Source organism: Cyprinodon tularosa, unplaced genomic scaffold (assembly GCF_016077235.1).
Source record: "Cyprinodon tularosa strain WSP-4 unplaced genomic scaffold, ASM1607723v1 ctg195, whole genome shotgun sequence".
NCBI classification, from domain to species: Eukaryota; Metazoa; Chordata; class Actinopteri; order Cyprinodontiformes; family Cyprinodontidae; genus Cyprinodon; species Cyprinodon tularosa.
In genome coordinates this window covers 2075157-2096247 of record NW_024038707.1, presented here as the reverse complement: position 1 = coordinate 2096247, position 21091 = coordinate 2075157, and the positions used below count along the sequence as shown (strand labels likewise).

General features: G+C 40.0%; 1 protein-coding gene across 1 annotated transcript in view; it reads right to left on the bottom strand.

Moving 5' to 3' along the window:
* Positions 1-351: 351 nt before the first annotated feature.
* LOC119782568 (BMP/retinoic acid-inducible neural-specific protein 3-like) overlaps positions 352-21091 on the bottom strand; it is a 72724-nt gene continuing 51984 nt past the window's right edge. Inside the window, exons 5-7 of the mRNA XM_038283588.1 lie at positions 18059-18295; positions 8718-8940; positions 352-1652 (exon numbers count right to left, since the gene is read on the bottom strand). Of these exons, the coding sequence (XP_038139516.1) occupies positions 527-1652; positions 8718-8940; positions 18059-18295 (1586 nt within the window). The 3' untranslated portion in view covers positions 352-526. The remainder of the gene's footprint in view (positions 1653-8717; positions 8941-18058; positions 18296-21091) is intronic.

Here is a 21091-nt window from a genome sequence, read left to right as displayed (position 1 = left end):
AGAAATAAACTGAATTGAATTGAACAAATGAAATTTCAATGGTGTAGAAATAATGACAATGAATTTTTTTTTAGGCCAAAAATGTGTTCTGAATATATTTTAACACTGAAACAGTAAGTACAAACATACATTTAAATTTCAGTGGCATTTTTAATTCAAATCCCAGCGACACAGATTTACTTCCATATTTTCACTTAAAATTAATTGCAGCTTTACAGTAAAAACAATATTAATGTTTCTTGTGCTGTCGTGCCGAAATGTGTAGAAATTCAATATTTTTACTAACTGTATGTAACAGTATTTGTAAAAGCTAGGGTAAGATTATTATTATTTTTTTTTTTGGTCATGGAGCTCCAATAATCTACAGCGAAAATATAAAAAAAACATCAAATTTAATTGCACATTGTGTATGTACAGCACAGCCGTAAACAAGATACCACACGCATGACACGATATGATCCAACTGCCCATGGATACAAGTCTGTCTGTGGCAAGACGAGAGTAAAAATCCTCAAGAGGGGAGCCATTAGCTGCAGAGTTTGTTAGCCTCGTACTCTGTGTAGTTTGGATGTTTGGCACTGAAAGCTTGCAGGGCAGTGAGTATCCTCGTCACGTCGGCGCTGGACAGTTTGAGCCTGTGACGGAGCAGACAGGCGAACAGGTCCACGTGTGGCCCCCCCGGGGGAGAGAGGCGGTTCACCCTGTAGCGTAGCTCCACCAGCTGCAGCAGCGCTGAGTCCTGTGATCCCTGAGTGTACGGGTAGTCTATCTGCAGGATCAGGTCCTGGATGGCTTCGTGGTCAAAGTGCACGCTGTACCCAAAAAGCTGCATGCTGTTGACCTTCATGTAGCCGATGTTGTTGGAGGGCTCGGAGTCCTCAGGGGGGTCGTTGTACACACTCGCGTTCTTATTTCCTCCTGCAGAGTCCCGGCTGTAACTCCTCAAATAAAAATGAACTGTCTCAAAAAAGCTTTTCCACCTGTTTCCCAAAGTCAGTGTCCAGTTGTAGCAGTCCAGGGGGATGTCCAGCTTGATCCGATCCCAGTCAGGGTAACCATGTTGACCTATGGGCATGGTCCAGCTCTCAGAATGGCTGCCGCCAAATGGATTGACAAACAGCGACAGTGTTGGCTCCAGAGTGCTGTTCCTGGTGAGGCAAAACTGCAAGGTGAGTCCGAGGAGCATGTGAACTCGATTGGATTTCACTCTGTTGCTCTTAAGCGTGAGCAGCATCCTCTTTCGCCAAGAGGGATCGAACCAGGTGTTTATGCGCACGTCATTGCTCACAAACACGCCGTGCAGAGCCAGCCGAAGGTCACGCCGCTGGATCAGGAAGCGCAGCTCCAGATCCTGCAGATCTCTGTCGCTTTCCATGCCCAGGTAAGGGTCAGTGGAGTCGGGCACCGCGGGGCGGCAGACCCCTTGGGTCAGGGTGAATCCTGGGTTACAGCTGGAGCATCGAGTGCGGTTTTCCGTAGAACAGGAGGCACAGCGGGGACCATCCCCCACGGAGCAGGGGAATAGGCCCTGGCACGGCGGGTGCTCGTAGGGGCAGGAGCAGCTGTGGCTCTTCTCACTGTAAACACCGACTTGCTTGTTCTCGCTGCAGTACAACATGGAGAGAGCGTAGTTCAACCAGAAGTGCAGGGTCCTGAGGGAGAGATGACAAGCGTTTTAATACACGTCAAGTTGAGAGACCCTGCACTGCTCTATCAGGTCCATAAAGAGAACAAAAACTACATTAGCCATAGTTTTCCTCCTTTAAGCATATTATGCATGAAGTGGCATTTAGTTCTACATTAATGGGGAAATGTCACACTAAAGAGCAATAAACTTGAAAACTCTTGAAAATGTGAAATGTAGATAAATCACAGCCGGCCTTTTCATCGTCTCTCGAAGCAGGTGGGTTTAAAACACACCAAAAATGAGCCTTTGGAGCTTTTCTCTCCAAACAATAGAAAAAGAAAACACTACTCTACTGCAATGCTTTCTTTACAACCTATTGTTGTAAAAACAAAATAGTGTTTTCTTGACAAAACAGGGATACTTTAAATGGATGTGTGGCCACCAGCTCACTGACGGCTCAGAAAAGGTTGAAGGGAACACTCTGACTTTACCAAACACGGGAAAGAGAAACTGGAGATTTTTAAGAGTAAACAGGTTGAAGACGACAGATATATCCTGTCTGTCTCTCTGTTAGAAAGAGATCCTGGAGAGTTGCAGCTATTAGAATATTATCTTCAAAGGAAGAACAAGAATAAAGGATGAGGACACAGCACAGATCACACAAAACAAGCTCAAGGAAAGTCAGCAGCCAGACCATTGAGGCGATTTAAGTGTCGTTTGTGAGCATAAAGTGTCCGTTCAGTTTTTTTCTATCTAAACAAGACATGAGCTGATATTCAGAGATCTTGTCAAGTTCATGTGCAACATTAGCTAAAGAGTGACTTGTTTTAATGTCTGAGTCAAACAAATGCCAATTTGTACATTCATGAGTTTTCCTCCATTCTAAGCAACAATTTAGCTTGAATTTACCTTTTAGGGAAAAACGTGAGAAAATGACCTGCAGGAGTTGGGTTTAAGATGAAAGTTAGAGTCCTTAAAAATTCAGAAATCACGCAAACCATCATGTGTTAAAACAGTGTATTTCACTGTTGCTATGCTTAAGACAACAACTGCAGGACTTCCAGTTAGGAATGTTCTTTCGATGAAAGTTTAGCACCTGAGCTGCATTGCTGGTCAGAACTAGAGACTAAATTACATCATGGACCAAAATGCTGAGAGAATTTCTCTGTTTCGAATTTTAGCATTTTTCTTATTTTGTAAGAAACAGTCCACTGTGGCCAATTACTGTTGGAAAGGGCTTAGTATTAAATCCCCTGGTAGTCTGCAAGTCTGTTAGATGTCACAGCTACCCACCCAAGCTGGTTTCTCTCCACTTTTTCAAAAAGTGTTCTGTTCTGATGCCAAAGTTCTGAAATGAATAGGCAATGACATCAATATCTGGTGACTTTTGGTGACTTCTAACATGGAAATAATGAGAGGAAGGAAGGAAGGAAGGAAGGAAGGAAGGAAGGAAGGAAGGAAGGAAGGAAGGAAGGAAGGAAGGAAGGAAGGAAGGAAGGAAGGAAGGAAGGAAGGAAGGAAGGAAGGAAGGAAGGAAGGAAGGAAGGAAGGAAACCTTGATCCATTAGATTCAGGCGATGGACAAGAAATGCATCTAAATGTTGCGCGTCTTCCAACTCCTGTTCTTTCCCACTCGCCATACCCACACAATTCTCCACAACAACAGATTTTTTTCTGCTACACCTGGCTACGCTGCTTCGCTTCTTCTTCTTCTTGTTGACTACTGGTGGTTGGCTTTGGTCGCAGTATCGCCACCTTCTGCTCTGGAGTGTAAACGCTTCGCCTATGAGAAAAAGGAGCAGCGCATGAACTGAACGCAATACACGCGAATCGAACCGCTACAGTCAAACCGAACGGTTCAGACGGTTTTCATAAACCTTTTCATCCCTAATATATGTATATATATATAGATATACACTATATTGCCAAAAGTATTTGCTCACCTGCCTTGACTCACATATGAGCTTAAGTGACATCCCGTTCCTAATCCATAGGGTTCAATATGACGTCGGTCCACCCTTTGCAGCTAGAACAGCTTCAACTCTTCTGGGAAGGCTGTCCACAAGGTTTAGGAGTGTGTTTATGGGAATTTTTGACCATTCTTCCAGAAGCGCATTTGTGAGGTCGCACACTGATGTTGGACGAGAAGGCCTGGCTCTCAGTCTCCGCTCTAATTCATCCCAAAGGTGTTCTATCGGGTTGAGGTCAGGACTCTGTGCAGGCCAGTCAAGTTCATCCACACCAGACTCTGTCATCCATGTCTTTATGGACCTTGCTTTGTGCACTGGTGCACAGTCATGTTGGAAGAGGAAGGGGCCAGCTCCAAACTGTTCCCACAAAGTTGGGAGCATGGAATTGTCCAAAATGTCTTGGTATGCTGAAGCATTCAGAGTTCCTTTCACTGGAACTAAGGGGCCAAGCCCAGCTCCTGAAAAACAACCCCACACCATAATCCCCCCTCCACCAAACTTTACACTTGGCACAATGCAGTCAGACAAGTACCGTTCTCCTGGCAACCGCCAAACCCAGACCCGTCCATCAGATTGCCAGATGGAGAAGCGCGATTCGTCACTCCAGAGAACGCGTCTCCACTGCTCTAGAGTCCAGTGGCGGCGTGCTTTACACCACCGCATCCGACGCTTTGCATTGCACTTGGTGATGTATGGCTTGGATGCAGCTGCTCGACCATGGAAACCCATTCCATGAAGCTCTCTGCGCACTGTTCTTGAGCTAATCTGAAGGCCACATGAAGTTTGGAGGTCTGTAGTGATTGACTCTGCAGAAAGTTGGCGACCTCTTCGCACTATGCGCGTCAGCATCCGCTGACCCCGCTCCGTCAGTTTACGTGGCCTACCACTTCGTGGCTGAGTTGCTGTCGTTCCCAAACACTTCCATTTTCTTATACAGGTGCTGGTCATAAAATTATAATATCATGAAAAAGTAGATTGATTTCAGTAATTCCATTTAAAAAGTGAAACTTGTATATTATATTCATACATTACATACAAACTCATATATTTCAGATGTTTATTTTGTTTAATTTTGATGATTACAAATGACAACAAATGAAAATCTCAAATTCATCATATCAGAAAATTAGAATATTGTGAAAAGGTTCAAAATTGATGGCCCCTGGTGCCACACTCTAATCAGCTAATTAACTCAAACCACCTGCAAAAGCCTTTAAATGGTCTTTCAGTCTAGTTCTATAGGCTACACAATCATGGGGAAGACTGCTGACTTGACAGTTGTCCAAAAGACGACCATCGACACCTTGCACAAGGAGGGCAAGACACAAAAGGTCATCGCTAAAGAGGCTGGCTGTTCACAGAGCTCAGTGTCCAAGCACATTAATAGAGAGGCGAAGGGAAGGAAAAGATGTGGTCGAAAAAAGTGTACAAGCAAGAGAGATAACCGCACCCTGGAGAGGATTGTGAAACAAAACCCCTTCAAAAATGTGGGGGAGATTCACAAAGAGTGGACTGCAGCTGGAGTGAGTGCTTCAAGAACCACCACACACAGACGTATGAAAGACATGGGTTTCTGCTGTCGCATTCCTTGTGTCAAGCCACTCTTGAACCACAGACAGCGTCAGAAGCGTCTTGCCTGGGCTAAAGAGAAACAGGACTGGACTGCTGGTGAGTGGTCCAAAGTCATGTTCTCTGATGAAAGTAAATTTTGCATTTCCTTTGGAAATCAAGGTCCCAGAGTCTGGAGGAAAAGAAGAGAGGCACTTCATCCACGTTGCTTGAAGTCCAGTGTAAAGTTTCCACAGTCAGTGATGGTTTGGGGTGCCATGTCATCTGCTGGTATTGGTCCATTGTGTTTTCTGAGGTCCAGGGTCAACGCAGCCACATACCAGGAAGTTTTAGAGCACTTCATGCTTCCTGCAGCTGACCAACTTTTTGGAGATGCAGATTTCATTTTCCAACAGGACTTGGCACCTGCACACAGTGCCAAAGCTACCAGTACCTGGTTGAAGGACCATGGTATCCCTGTTCTTAATTGGCCAGCAAACTCTCCTGACCTTAACCCCATAGAAAATCTATGGGGTATTGTGAAGAAGAAGATGCAATACACCAGACCCAACAATTCAGAAGAGCTAAAAGCCACTATTAGAGCAACCTGGGCTATCATAACACCTGAGCAGTGCCACAGACTGATCGACTCCATGCCACGCCGCATTGCTGCAGTAATACAGGCCAAAGGAGGCCCAACTAAATACTGAGTGCTGTACATGCTCATACTTTTCATGTTCATACTTTTCAGTTGGCCAACATTTCTATAAATCCTTTGTTTTTATTGGTCTTCAGTAATATTCTAATTTTCTGATATGATGAATTTGAGATTTTCATTTGTTGTCATTTGTAATCATCAAAATTAAACAAAATAAACATCTGAAATATATGAGTTTGTATGTAATGTATGAATATAATATACAAGTTTCACTTTTTAAATGGAATTACTGAAATCAATCTACTTTTTCATGATATTCTAATTTTATGACCAGCACCTGTAATACAGCTGACAGTTGACTGTGGAATATTTAGGAGCGAGGAAATTTCACGACTGGATTTGTTGCACAGGTGGCATCCTATCACAGTTCCACGCTGGAATTCACTGAGCTCCTGAGAGCGACCCATTCTTTCACAAATGTTTGTAAAAACAGTCTGCATGCCTAGGTGCTTGAATTTATACACCTGTGGCCATGGAAGTGATTGGAACACCTGATTCCAATAATTTGGATGGGTGAGCAAATACTTTTGGCAATATAGTGTATATATATAGATATATATATATACACAGTAGCTCCAACTTCCAGCCGCTGTAGTGACCCTCTTTTGCATATCTTTTTAAATCTGACCCCGCCCACCACTGAATTATTCATGTTTAAAATGGAATTGTAGGGGACCAGCCAATGACCAGCAACCATCAAGGAAAGTGAAGAAATTTTGATTGGCTACTACTGTAGAGAGAGAGAGAGAGAGAGAGAGAGAGGCAGTGAAAAAACAAGGGAACTAAAGAATAATCTAACATTTCCAAAACAATAATAAGCATAAGGACATGAGCTGAAGAAGGAAAACCTAAAGAGAACATTAACTTTCAGAGAAAAAGTCTAAACCAGTGGTCTCCAACCCTGGTCCTCAAGATCTGTCATACAGATTTTAGATGCATCCCTGCTTCAACACAGCTGAATCAAATGATTTTCAAGCCATTCATTTGGTTCAGCTGTGTTGAAGCAGGGATGCATCTAAAATCTGTAGGATAGTAGATCTTGAGGACCAGGGTTGGAGACCACTGGTCTAAACATTGCAAGTTAAGCTGCAACCTTGAGAGATAATTTGACCAAAACTAAGAAGCCAAAACCAGATGCAGTAATCCAGCCCCTAAAACATGATCCCACCTTTACTGAGCTTTACACTTCAAAAAAAGAAAAAAAAAAAAACTCCTGTTTTGTCAGCATTCAGCCCAAAGTCATCGGTGGGATCTTTAGTATCCAGGAAATTTGGATGCATTGCTCAGATAGTATTGGTATCACAATACCATTCAGGAATCCACTTAGCTCAATTTCACTAAGAATGTTTTTTGGGACAGTCTGCATATAGATCTGCTGGAGTTTTTAAATCTGTGGTCCAAATGGCTCGAACTAGAGGTGGAAATTTATCTTATCGTTTATCCCTATTATGATTGTGACAAAAAGTTTGATTAACCGTCTAAGCCAGGAGTCTTTAACGTTTTCCTTGGCCAAGGACCCCCAGGACTGATGGCAAGATGGAGTGGAGAACCCGTAATTTCATATGTTGTATGAAATTGTGTTATATCAAACTGGTTCTATAGTCACTCTTTTTACAGATGGAGTGATGTAATGAAAGTAATGACACCCTGGGATTATTAAAATATTTCTGACTCTGAGTTCTTGCTAATGGGACAGGTGTTATGAATGAAACGGTGCCCAGCTTGAAAGAGTATGTTGAAGTCATGTTAATGTGTAATTAATTCAATTAGTGGAAAAATTGCAAAGGGGGAATATAAAAAAAAAAGTCTAATCAACCAAAATTTTCGCTATCCCCATGCAGTACCTCCGAAGATCCCCTAGGGGTCGCAGACCTCTGTTTAAAACCTTCGGTCTAAATGATAAATCAGAATAAACAATGTTTAAAAAGTCCAAAAAAGGATGAATAGCTAGAAATGTTCTTTTTTCCAAAATTTGACGAAATAATAAAGTAATTAAGTAATTAAACATCATAAATGTGGTATGTTTAGTGATATATATCACACATCTTTATGTAACTGGTGTCCTGAAGATTATTTTTAACATGCATTTTTTTAAGAGCAATGTTTGTGATTGTGGGGCTACGATCACTATGGCATGCAGACAAAGCCATACATTTACCTAAAAAAAGACAAATAAATAAATGAAAAGGCTCTTTTTTAATTGTCAACTTTATCGTTTTAATGATAGTACCAAAAAATATCATGATAACATTTTAAATTCATGTCGCTCAGCCCTAATTTAAACACCTGAATTCAATCAGTGGTGTCTCAGAGGTGCTGTCGGCCTGGAGTGAGGAAGCAGAAGGATTATAGGAGAAGAAAACTGATGGCTCCTGTGTTATTTAGCTAATTTCCCTGCCAGAAATGTCTTTCAGAAGTCGATGTGAGAGCCAGGAACGAGAGCGTCCAGGTGGGAGTGCTGCTGAAATGACAAACCAGATGAGACCAACTTATCTACCTCTGCAGCAGCTTTTTCTGACATGTTTTCATAGAATAAATAAAATATTTGGCAAAAAGTCCAAGTTGCCATATTTAGATGTGTTCTTTGCAAAAAGGAACTGCAGGTGGTTAGAAATGTTTGTTGTTTTCTGCCAAACTCCAGCCCCATTGTCTTCTGGGGAAAGCAGCTTTGCTCCCGTCAGCACTTTCGCAACCTCTCTCACCGGCTACTTTTCCTCAAGTGCCTTCTAATAAGCACCGTCTTGCTCTGCTGCTTTCTCTCTCCGCCTCGTGCATAAATCATTCTCATAATTATAGGTTGAGCGGAGCAGCTTGGGTTAACATGCGTATTCCTTACTCTCGTCCCCAGTCTTACCTCGGCCTCGGCAGGATAATCCTCGGCGGCTTTCGGCACCTCTTGCTGAGGCTGAAGAGCTTGTTAGTCGTGCGGCGAGCTCTGGCGAGGAGCTGCTTGCTGCTGCTCTCCAGCTGCCTGTAGCGCTGCAGAAGGCCTGCATCCATCCTCCACAGGTACTCCACGACAGATGTGTTGACGGCGTAGTGGACCGGCAGTTTCCCAACGAAGCCGAGGAACTCCTCTGGTATGAAGGAGAAAATGATTAAACAAAGTCTGCCTGTAGCTATAAGCCCAAGGATTAATAACACCCAGAAAGCTCTACCCTTCACTGTTTGCTCAAGACAATCAACCAGCTAAGCAGCCTTAACGATGGCAGTCCAGCGGAAGGAAAACATGTTGACATATTCAAATCTTCTTTGCTGATCAGCTCAGAAAACAAGCAGCGTTATTTGTCTATTTAAAACATTATCAATGTTAAAATAAGATATGAAATGATTTATTAGCAACTTAACATAAGTTACAAAATATTTAAACACATATATTTTAAAATAACATGGTTAAATATTCTTCACTTCAATAATACAATGGAGTTGTTATATTTCAAATTTTATGGGTAGATTCTCATTTTCCATTGGCATTCTGTCTTACTCACCTGCATAAATCAAAGGAAAATACACTGATTGCAAGAACAAGTTACCTATTTTAAATTTAATTTTGGGAGGTAAGGCCAAAATGGTGAGGCTTAATACTCTTCCGTCTAGGTTGGAGGAGTGTGCTTGTGCTCTGAGAAGGTTGTAAGTACCCAGTTCGTTCCCCACAAATTAACCCAGTTGTTGCAGAGGTAAATTTCTCCAGTTTGAGATCAATAAAGATCAAAGATCAATTATTAAAACAGACCAGACCAATCACAGCGCAGGAGGAGGGCCCATGATTGCAGCTGCAAAGGAAAAATGTTTTTAAATGATGCGTAACATCTGTAACCTGACTCTGCCAGATGGATTTGCTCCGCATATCCATCTGGAAACCTTCGGTTGAAGTAATTTTGGGAAGGGGCGAAAATACTGGTTAGCTGATTGGCCTATGTTGGTGATAGACGGGCCAAATAAACCAATCAGATCAACGAAGCATATGACGTACTAACAGAGCGACGACGAAAACACAACCACAAGCCAAGCTACTCTTGCCGAAACCAGTCGGGAGAAGAGCAAAAACATCTTTTCCTCTGAGAAAAGCCTCCAGAGCAGTGTTTTGCTCTTCTTCCGGTGAAGAAATACTGTGTAATTCAGATAAAACTTGCTCGATAGCCACGCTAACGCTAGTTTCATCGGCTGAAGCCGCCATGTTCTTTAGACTGAACTTTCGCGCTTCTCGTTTCATCACACCTCAACCCGCCTCAAAGCCAACGCTGATTGGACGTTCGTTTGGTGAACGGCTCCAAATTTTCTTTAACGGAGAGTCTCCAGACTGATTAGCGAGTGAAACCTTGAAAGCTTGCGAGATCAGGATGGTCTTACAAGTCTATAACATCTGTAGTTACATGACTAGTACTGAACTCTTTCTGCTGACTCTGTTAGTCCCCCCTTTAACATCACGCTCTACCTGCTTGTTATCACGCTTATCAGTCGAGCACTTGCCGCAAATTTGTCTGGCCGATCAGGCTAGCAAATACTGATCTAAAAATAATTACAAATTTAGAAAAATGTATTTCCCCCTAATTGGAGCAAGCAAATAAGATGATTTGTCAATTAAACAAGCATTTCTGTCCTAATTATTAGATAATTAGATGGTGTTTATTTTTTCTTGTTTTAAAAGCAAATTGTCTCATTCCTTTGGGAAATGCTCTTACTTACTGTATTCGCTTAAATCAATTAAAAATAGAACAGTTTAAAGAAACGACTTACTTATATCTCATTTTTTTCAGCACTGTTTTTAAGCATTTTTCTGTTTTTTTTATCCTGATGGTTCGTCTGATGTGCTTGGCTGTGATGTTTTTTCCTCTCTGAGTAAATGCCTTTTTTTACCCTGGCTTTGAATTTTCAGTTTGCTTTAAAAAAAAAAAAAAAAAGGTAGGAACTTAAACGCTCGATGTTGTTAAAATGCTGAAAGAGATAAATTAACAGCATTAACTAAAAGCTATTCACCCCAGGAGCCAGTTAATTAATTGGATTTTAATTAATTAAAGGTATAATTTCATAAAAAGGTTACAAACACTGTTAATTTAGATTTATAGACTATAGAACTGTGTATCTCTTAAGCATATTTTGGGCTTCCCTCACATGTTTTCTGTGCATAAGACATTAGAAGAAACACAGTATTTTGAACTAGTTGAACATGTTGATTAAATTTTTCATTAAAAATCTGTTTTTAAAGAATATTAATGCTTGTGTTTTGAATGCTTGTTGTTGGACTGACTTTTAAAAAGGTGGCACAGAAGGAACAAAAAAAAACAGAGTGCTGCTACAGTGGAAAATTGAGGCCCCGTCCACACGAAGTCAAAACGAACATGAAACGCTAATATTTTCCAGAACGTTTGGCAGGGTGAGTAGCATGAGCAGCAACCATTCAACACAGTATGGCGCCATTGTTGTTGTGATACTGTGTCGCGCATGCGTGTTTAGAGGCGACGCTATGACGCATGCGTGTAAAAAAAAAAATGCGGTTAGAGCTTAAAGATGGAAACGCGAAAACGGTGTTTCAAAATCTTCCCACTCTGAACTGAAGGCTTAATAAAAAAAAGATAATTTACAGACCCCGAAACGCCGGCTTCGTATGGATGAGAGGCTGGTTTGGTGAAAAATTTGTGCGTTCAGGCCAGGGTTCGACTTCGTGTGGACGGGGCCTTAGTTCCACTGTTGCCTTGCAGGAAAAAGGTCCTGGCTAACAAAGAACCCAAATGACCCCCATTCCAAAGGGGTGGGCTCATTCGTCTGGTGCGATTTGCATGTTTTCTAAGCCAAAACAAGGCTTTGTGTTTTGTCCACTCTATAAAACCTTGAACTCAACGCTATTTCTGACATTTTTAATTGAAAAAGCTTCCTGGTTGGAAAGTGAATCCTCTTAAAACTGACTCGGACTTGGATGAGTTAGAATCTTCACCAGCATAAGGTCTTGAGTTTCAAACCCACAATGATTTCTTTCTGGATAAAATTTGAGCTTTCTCTTTGTGCTTATATAGTGTCCTTCCAGTTACTCTTACTAACACCAACAGTTCAATAGCATGACTGTTAGATAAAAAAAAAAATATGGTATGTTTACATGGAAATAAGTTATCTGAATGATGGCCAATTGGCCAGAGGAGTAAAATCGTAATTCGACACAAAGGTTTGTTTTTATGGCGATTAACATTCCGATCAGCCTGCATTTAAAAGTTTTTCAGGATCAAGTTATTCAAAAGAAGGTAAGCTGAGCTGAGTGTGCATGTGAACGTCTACTCAACGTGACGTATTTCTGCTTTCGGTGGCTAGTCGCTAGTCAGAGTATTTCAACTGGAATGTTTTAATGACACGTAGGACTTGACCTTCAGAATATTTGTATGTCCTAAATCAAATGTAAATGTGTTTCCAGGCCTAGAGCAGATGTTCAAAGAAGGTGCAAAGTGATTTGTTTTTTGTGTTTAGGCAGAAAGCGTGTGCAAAACATTTTATTCACTTTTGTGCCTTCAGCAATATACAGATCATATTTCAATGGAAAAAAAATTACAAATTCCTGGCTAAGCAACAATGCTATTTTTTGCATTTTTTTAGTACTTCAAAAAGGGAGGAACAAACGGAGACACAATATCTGCAATAACTGTTGCCACAAAGGAGGCATTGGTGCAATGTCAGGCAATGGAAAGAGATTCTATGGTAATGTTAAACATATTTAGACCGTCAAAAATAACATTTGAAGTTTAATATATAATTTTAACTATTAAACATGAGGGCATAAAGAACTGAAATCTTTTCATAATCCAACCAAAGCAAAACGATGACTTAGCTGAAATATTGCGGCATGTTTATTAAAAAAAAATTATATCAAAAGAGCCCTTAAAAAAAAACGTGAAACAATTTCTCTTGAAATAAGTGTATTTTCCTTTGCTAATAAAGTTACATAGTTATACATATCTGACATCTAAATGAAACCACAACACACTATACAAATTAAATGCGTTTGTCAGGGTTCTTTAATTGCATAAAAAACACCTAGATGACCTTCAAAGACCGATAATCCCTATAATACTTTAAAAACAAGGTCTGAAAAAAATTTTATTCTGTAATAAATTACTGTATTTTCATTTGTCAGTTGACGATAAATATACTAACATGTAAATGGGAAATTTGTCAGGATATTCAACTGGGTAGAATCTGCTGCAACCCTCTGGTTTAGAAGGGAACCGCTTGTTCAATTGGTGGTGAATTACGGTCACATTTGAACAACAAATCCCTTGCTAGGGAGGCTTCGGGTGGTCAATGATTGGCTAGGGACTACTTCCTTTAGCTACGCCCCCCACACATTAGTTAAAAAAAAGGAGTTTGTAACTTGTTTCAGAGAAGAGCCACTTGGATTGTATTTAAACTATTTTTCTATGATAAATTGTAGGATACCATGCAAGTGAGCACAGTATAACAGCAAAACAAACAAGCAACAAAAAAACAACAGCCAGTTGTAAGTCATTGTTTTTTGAGATAAGCAGAAGACCATAAGTACTAGTACAAATATTTTAAGTCTTTTAGGAACTAATATTTTCCCATGGTATTGTATTCATGGTCATAATTGTACTTCAGAAACATGATGGACGAGTCCCTCTCTAGCTGCATGAATGTCTTTTTCATGTCTTTTACTTGCCCTTATCTACTCCTTGGGTTATGCCACAAGACTTGATTTTAATGCAACTAAACTGCTTGTTTTTATGTAAAAAATGTATGCAAAATAAAATTTTGACTTATTTAGGGTTTTGTTAGTTAAAAATAACTGTGTTCATGGTAAAGTATTGATGCTATTAAACTTTTTGGGGGGCTAGTCCGGGATACTGCACCGAGGCTGAGAGATAAGTTTTGAGAGCCTAAAGGAGCCCACCAAAAGGTGCATGTCTCAGTTGGCAGTGAAACCACTGATGAAACCCTATCGAGGCCATAGTTTGAGATACTTGTGACCGAAGTAAATTAAGTATTTACTGCTGGATATAATGTGGTAAATTAACAGGAACATTTAGCCTTTGACTTCAGCTAGCAGAAATTAGTCCTTGTAGTTTCAGAATGTTATCATTTAATATAAGTAGCTCTTTGCTGTACACTCATGTCTCTCCTGTTGTTCGTCTGCAGGAACAATCAATACAACCTAAATACCAACCCACCTTACTGCTCCTCACCCAATCAGCATCAGTTTCCCTCTATCTCAGCACTACTGCACTTACCCTGTTCCAAAACAGAAAGCAGCTCTAGCTTTTTAATTCAAAAAAGACACTGGAAATTTATTATGTACGTTTAAACCTGATTCTGCTCAGGGCCTCATTCAGTCTTGTGCATCAGCATCAAGGGGAAGGAGCTTTCTGTTCATATTAGGAGAAATCCTGTGATTAAAATCCATCATGTCAGTACATTTTAGACCAAATCCCTGTAGGCTTTTGAACATCAAATTTCAAAAGCACGAGGTTGCTTTTCTTTTCAACAGAGCTTGGATGATTTTGCCAAACCCCGCCACTAGGCAATAACATTTCTCTCTGCTCAGTCTCCCTCTAGCCATGGTTCGCTCTTCTTCTGCATGATCAGTGAATGCAAGGCCAGAGTTTTTGTTTGAGAACAATCTTTGTAGCTAAGCCGGCAAGTGCATCCTTTTCCATAACTTGCTGCAGTAAGAAGACATATACCAAAACATCATTAACACAAAGCATCACAACCTCCCCCCATGGAAGGTTTCTGCACGGTACATTTAGAGAGTGCTTAATACGTGTCAGGGAGACCTTGTCAAACCTATGTAATGTCCATCGACTTTCTGGTCTAATTTGTTTTACTCTAGCGCGATGTTTACTCTGTGTCAAGGGGGCCTAGGTAGCATATTTTTTCTGATAAGTCATAAATGTGTCTCATATGTTAGATCGGGTCTGATAAATGTGCTGGTATTTTTGGGCAATATTCCAGCAGTGAGGAGGAACATATCTGCATTTCCTTTCAGTCACGGTTTAAAGCTCTGATTTGCTCAGTCTTTGGAAATGACAGACTGATGCTGAGGCTTGAGATTTAAAAGTGGAGATACTGTTACTTCTGTTTGTTCCACATTTTATTTATGGCAAATATTCAAAGGTGTTCAAAAGGCTGCTGATCAATCCCATGATGACACTGTGTCTGCAGCGCTGTCTCAGAAATTCAAGAAAAGAGGCATAATGAGATGTTCTGTGTTATGGCTTGTTATTTCTTTTGTTGGGAAGCTCTTTGTTGTTTATAAGGTTAAGGTAGGTTTATAAGCATGCCTGGGGAATGTGGAGTAAGCTTCTTAACATCAGTGGTTTGATGCATTAAAGGCCCCCGGAATTACTGCTACTTATTTTAAAAGGTCTCATTGAAACAATGAGACCTTTGTTCCTTTATCATTAAATTGATTACCACTCTGACTTAAAACACTCACATATTAAAAAGTTTTCAGATTAAATGTAAATTGGTCTAAAAATACAACATTCCCAAATCATGCTCCATACAGTAGATACCCTGCTCTGCATTGTAGGTTTTAGAGGTCTCCATCCTGCCAAACACGATTAATAGGAGTCAGTGTTTCTTTTTAAAGGGGAGTGAATTTCCTTTCATTAATGTTTCAAGGATGTTTTATAAATGGAAATTTGAAAAAAAAGTAATCCAAAATGAAATGTTGAAAAATGTTAATTAATAAAAAAGGTTCTGAAATAAACTGCTGTTTTGTCAGAATGTTTTTTTAATATTTTATTTCTTAAAAGTCTTTTTTTTTTTTTTGGTTATTTCTTTTTACTTTTACAGATTAATAAAAAAATCACTCTCTCAGCCACCTCTTTTACTCCTGGGCGGGAGGAGTAGGGGGCTTCTTCATTTCAACATGGGGTCCTCTACCGGAAGCCTGGGAGCTTGAGGGTTGTTCACAGTACCTTAATTGTCCCTGCAACTGCTCATTTCTGCACTGATATTTCTGATATTTCTCCAGGTTTCTATTGGAGAAACTTAAGTGTTGGGCTTCACTGCCTCCATTGCTCCGATGACCATGGCACTACAGTGGCTTTCATCTTCTAGGATCTTTCTAGCCCTTTCCTAATGTTAATGTTAATATCATGTAAATTTTTCCTGACGTTTCCATCATTTGGGACCGATCAATGATCACAATATCCAGTTGGTTGAACACAACCATTTTGTCTGTATCTGGAAGCCCCACAGGATCTTAGCTCTGTCATTCTTCACCATCTCGGGGGGTGGCTCCCATTGTGACTTGGGGGTCTCCAGTTTATATTGTGCACAGATGATTCAGTACACTATACCAACCACTTGGTCATGACACTGGTGTCCTGCATCTTTTAGATGAATCTCTACTTAAATCCATCTGGAATCAAACAATTATGTACTTTGCAGGACTCAGGAGAATGTGACTTCAACTGAGGAGGTAATTAAGCTTTTTAATTTAATCCGTGTTAGACCAGGGAGATATCTAGAAGCTGCAGGATACTGGCCATGGAGGATTTGAGTGTGACATGCCTCCTCCTGCAGTTCTGGCATTAGTCAGAACAAGGTCTGGCTCATGAAACTGAGCTCATCTTTTCAAACAACAGAAAGGTTGATCACAGTTAATCAATAATTGGAAGGTGTAATACATTTTCCATATGGGGTGAAGGTAGTATTCATAGTTTTTCACCTTGATTGTAAAAAAACAAAAAAACAACAAAAAACAGCATCATATTTACATTTGAGTTATTGTTGTCCAAAATGAAATTTTTTTTTATATTATTTTAAACATTTAAGTGGCCCTGCAACAAACTGGCGACCTGTCCACAGACTGCCAGAGATAGGCACTGACCCCACCATAAACCTGACGAAATAGGTGGGAGAAGATGTCTGGATGGATGGATGATATGCAAGTCTTACCAAGAAAACAAGACACCATCGGTCTTTTAGGAACCAATATATTTTCTTGGTATTGTATTTATGTTTTTTGATGTATTTTGTTTAAAGCTACTGCTTCTGACAGTTTTGTGTAATTAATTAAAACAAACACTAACAAATAAGCACTTATTTAGGGACTTTTAGTTGTGAATTTTAAACATGCTAAATAAGTTATACCATAAAACCTTCTTGGGGGCTTATCCGGGATTCTGGACCCGAGCTGCGCCCGAACTGCTCAAAGCCTTAAAGAACCTAGAAGTTACCCTGTTTTTTCTTGGTGGGCAGGGAAACCACTGTGGAGACCAAAGACCTATCTGAAAGGCTGAAATGTTAAATCTGTTTACTTTTTTTTGCACACACCTAGTTTCTGCCATATATGATTTGGAAACTATAGAACTCTGAATAGCTCTCACCTAAATAATGTTTCTTTAGAAAATTACTCCAAGACAACACTTGTTTCCCATCTCATAATAGTTTTTCACTTGCTCAAGACATTCAAGCTGAAATCCTGGTGTCAATGTAATTTCCATATTCTATTATTTTCATGTAGCGTCTCCCCCCTTATGTTTCAATCTGACTCTTTTTTTATGTCTTCTCCCGCTGCTTTTTGTCAGGAAGCCATTTATGCAAAGATAATCTTTTTCAGTTATATAGGGGGGAAAGATTTATAGCTTCAAACTGTTCATTGTGTAAAAATGATGACTTGAAAAATGATGGTGTTCTCACATCATGTTTTACCAGCTGGAAACAGAAGAAATATGAAGATGAAGATGTGTCGGTGCAAACAAATTTCACAATTCAGCAAGTCATATTTCTTTTCTGTCTTCAAATAATTTAGACTGCAGTGATTTTACACGCTGTAGAATTTTTTCTCCCCTCCAATAAATTTTTTTTGTTCTTGCACTTAAACACTTTTGGTCAAAACACATTGTCTATCTAAGAATCTACCAAGCCTCTTACAGCATAGATGCATCAAAACAATCACTAAAAGCTAATTGTTAGTTCTATGAACCCAGACACTCCTGAACAAGCCAACGCTATCTTCGCAGAGGAGTCCATTTAAGGGAAAATATCTTTTTAGTTATTATTTTTTTGTAGAAATGTATTTATTTGTCACAGAAAAGTGACTACCTTCGCTCTGAACCCAAGACAGGAAGATGTTTTAAAAGCCAATTTTCCATCTGTATGTTTCTATTCCCACTCAAAGAGCTACTCAAGCTGACATTTTCATTTTCCATTTGTTAAGGTTAAAATTAACTTGTTACTCACCAGATTCTTCAAACTCTTTGTTGGCCAGCTTCAGTCCATCTCTGATGTGCAGCAGGCTGTTTTCCAAAGTGTCCAGGTCAGAGTGAGGACAGTTGCACTGAGGGAAGTCGACGCTGCACTCACACCAGCAGTCGTTGTTCCGGCAAACAAACTGGCCCTCTGACTTGCAGCCAATGTAGTTGAGGGCCGCCTGAATGAAAGGACTTTGTAGGTATCCTGGAAGGATAACCTGCAACCCTGTGGTCAGCAGGAGACAGAAGAAATGGAAAATAAATAGTTTAATCTACATGATTTAGTACTTCACTTGAAAGCTTATGTACAATGAGTCAAAAAGTAAAACTTGCCCTCAGATTGATTTCTCACAGGGTGATAAATCACCCTCAGTTTTCAAACAACAAAAATATTCCATAAAGCTTATTAAAGAAAGTAACTCAGTTCAAAAGCGTTCTTTTATAATCGTGGTCTAACAAACTATGAGGAAGAATGCTGACTTAATAATTTTACCAGCGGCATATATAACACATTCCACTGGGAAGGTAAACAACAATAGGTAAAAGCTAAGAAAGCTGACTGTAACATATAGATGAAAAGTTGAGTGTAAGAAGAAAGTGTAATTGTAAAAGCAGGGTGTAGTCACAATACAAAACAAAGCCTATTTGGTTCACTGCAGATGGACTCAAACATCTTGAAGCAGGCACAAACAGGACATGTGCTACGCCTTTTCATTGCATTAAGCTGCTTCTGGATTTAATACATTGTGAAGAATCCTTTATGTTTAAAAAAAAGATTGGATTTTGCTTAATGGTCAAAAGTCCTCCTGAAATTGTACATGACTATAGACCTGTTGGCCGGACATCCCAAATCATGATGGTCCCAGAGAAAATTCTGTTTGTTTACCTCAGCAAACATACAAGAAGCTATCAGGACCCCTTGCAGTTACTTATCGCAATGGAGTTGGAGGCAGGCAGTACTGTGAGGATCACATTCTTTGATTTCTCCAGTGCATTTAACCCAATTCAGCCTGAGTTAGTCTGTGAGAAACTTCAGAAGACTCAGGTAGAGGCAGTGACAATCGCCTGGATCAGAGATTGCATGACAAACAGACTACAGTTTGTTAGAGTTGTGTAAGCTGCAGGGGCGGATTTACCATTAGGCAATACTAGGCAGTTGCCTATGGCCCCATGTTCCTGGGGGCCCCCTATAAAACTCCTTTGACATGTAGGGTTAATACAGCTATTATTTATTTGTGCACATTATGCTTTTAAAATGCCACCAGAACGCTTATAATCTTAAGTGTGTCTCAGTGTCCACTATATTGGCTCAGTCCATTTGCTGCAAATGTTCAGAAAGGCTCCAAACAGACAGTGAAGAGCAGTGTTGCCAACTTAGCACTTTAGTCACTATATTTAGCCACATTTTACACCCCTTTAGCACTTTCATTTAAAAAAAAGCGACAAGTCTAGCAACTTTTTTCTGCTACTGGAGACTTTGGCGACAACATCTATAAAAGCAGCGAACTCTGCTCTCCAGAGCAAGTAGATTGGTAACCCCGCCTTCTGCTCTCCTCTATCTTGTCTGCTGTCATGATTCATGCAGCTATTGTTTAATCCAAATGAAAAATGGAGAACAGATAAGCAGATCATGGCCTGTCTACCGTGAAAAGGAGGACTGGGTTATTTACTTTTGCCGTCACCTTTTTGGAAACATAGGAAAAAGCAATCAGCTGAGTGCTTAGTGATTGGAAAAAAAATCTTTCATTCCTTTTGAGACAGCATGAAAAGTCAGCTGAGTACAAAACATATAGAGGAAAACAAAAAAAAGGGGACAAGAAGAGACGGACAAAACCTAGAATAAATAATTCTATTAACATTTCTCTATCTGCATAATGGGTCTGTTTTATGTGTTGTCTTCTCATCTCAGAGGGCCCCCTGCCTGTCTTTGCCTAGGGCCCCAAATTCCCTAAATCCACCCCTGGTCAGCTATCTAATCAAGTAGTCGGCAGCACAGTAACGCCACAGGGGACGGTACTCTCATAATTCCTTTTTACTCTGTTCACCTCTGACTTCCAGGACCAGACAGAGTCCTACTTGTTTGACTCTGCAGTCAAACAAAAATATGTTTTTGCTCTTCTCCCGACTGGTTTCGGCAAGAGTTTGATCTATCAATTGGCTCCTCTTCGTCGTCACTCTGTTACGTCAAACTGTATGCTTTGTTGATCTGATTGGTTTATTTGGCCCGTCTATCACCAACATAGGCCAATCAGCTAACCAGTATTTTCGCCCCTTCCCAAAATTACTGCAACGGAAGGTTTCCAGATGGATATGTGGAGCAAATCCATCTGGCGGAGTCAGGTTAACCAAACGCTACTTTAAGAACCTCTTTTTGAATAAAAAAGAACATGGGAGAACCAGAATCAACAATGTAAATGGGCTGAAGGAAGAGTTTAGGAGTTCAGAAGCCCTCACACTGAAGGAGGAATTACTGTATTGATGGAGCTATTCAAACACAAGGAGTAATCATTGAAATTAAGAGAAGTAAATGCGGGGAATGTATCACTCTCTGTCTAATGAATGTCAAAGCTGTGATTTATTGGGATGGATGGGTGCTCACAAGCAAATTAACAGTCACTAAATGTAATTGCACTCATGCATTAATTCACCCATAAGATGCCTGACCAAGTATTTAGTGATTAAACTGTACAGCACATGTTCATAATTTTTTACCCTATTTCTGTACTTTTCTTTTTCAATGATTTCATGTAAAATAACCATACCAAGCAGAGTGAAGGGTTTTCATTAGCTGTCATAAAAAATCAACTGAAATAAACCTTTGAAATATGTCTAGGTCTGTAATAAATTTATATGAGTTCTGCAAAACAGTAAAATGTCTCTTTGACAAGTTAATAATGTCCGTTTTTTTAATGGATTCTTGCTCTTAAGTTTTTCCACTACAGTCAAAATGTAGAATTCACAAGACTTAATGAAAATGAGGAGGACCACACAGAGAAAGAGGGGAGAGTTGGCCATGGAATCT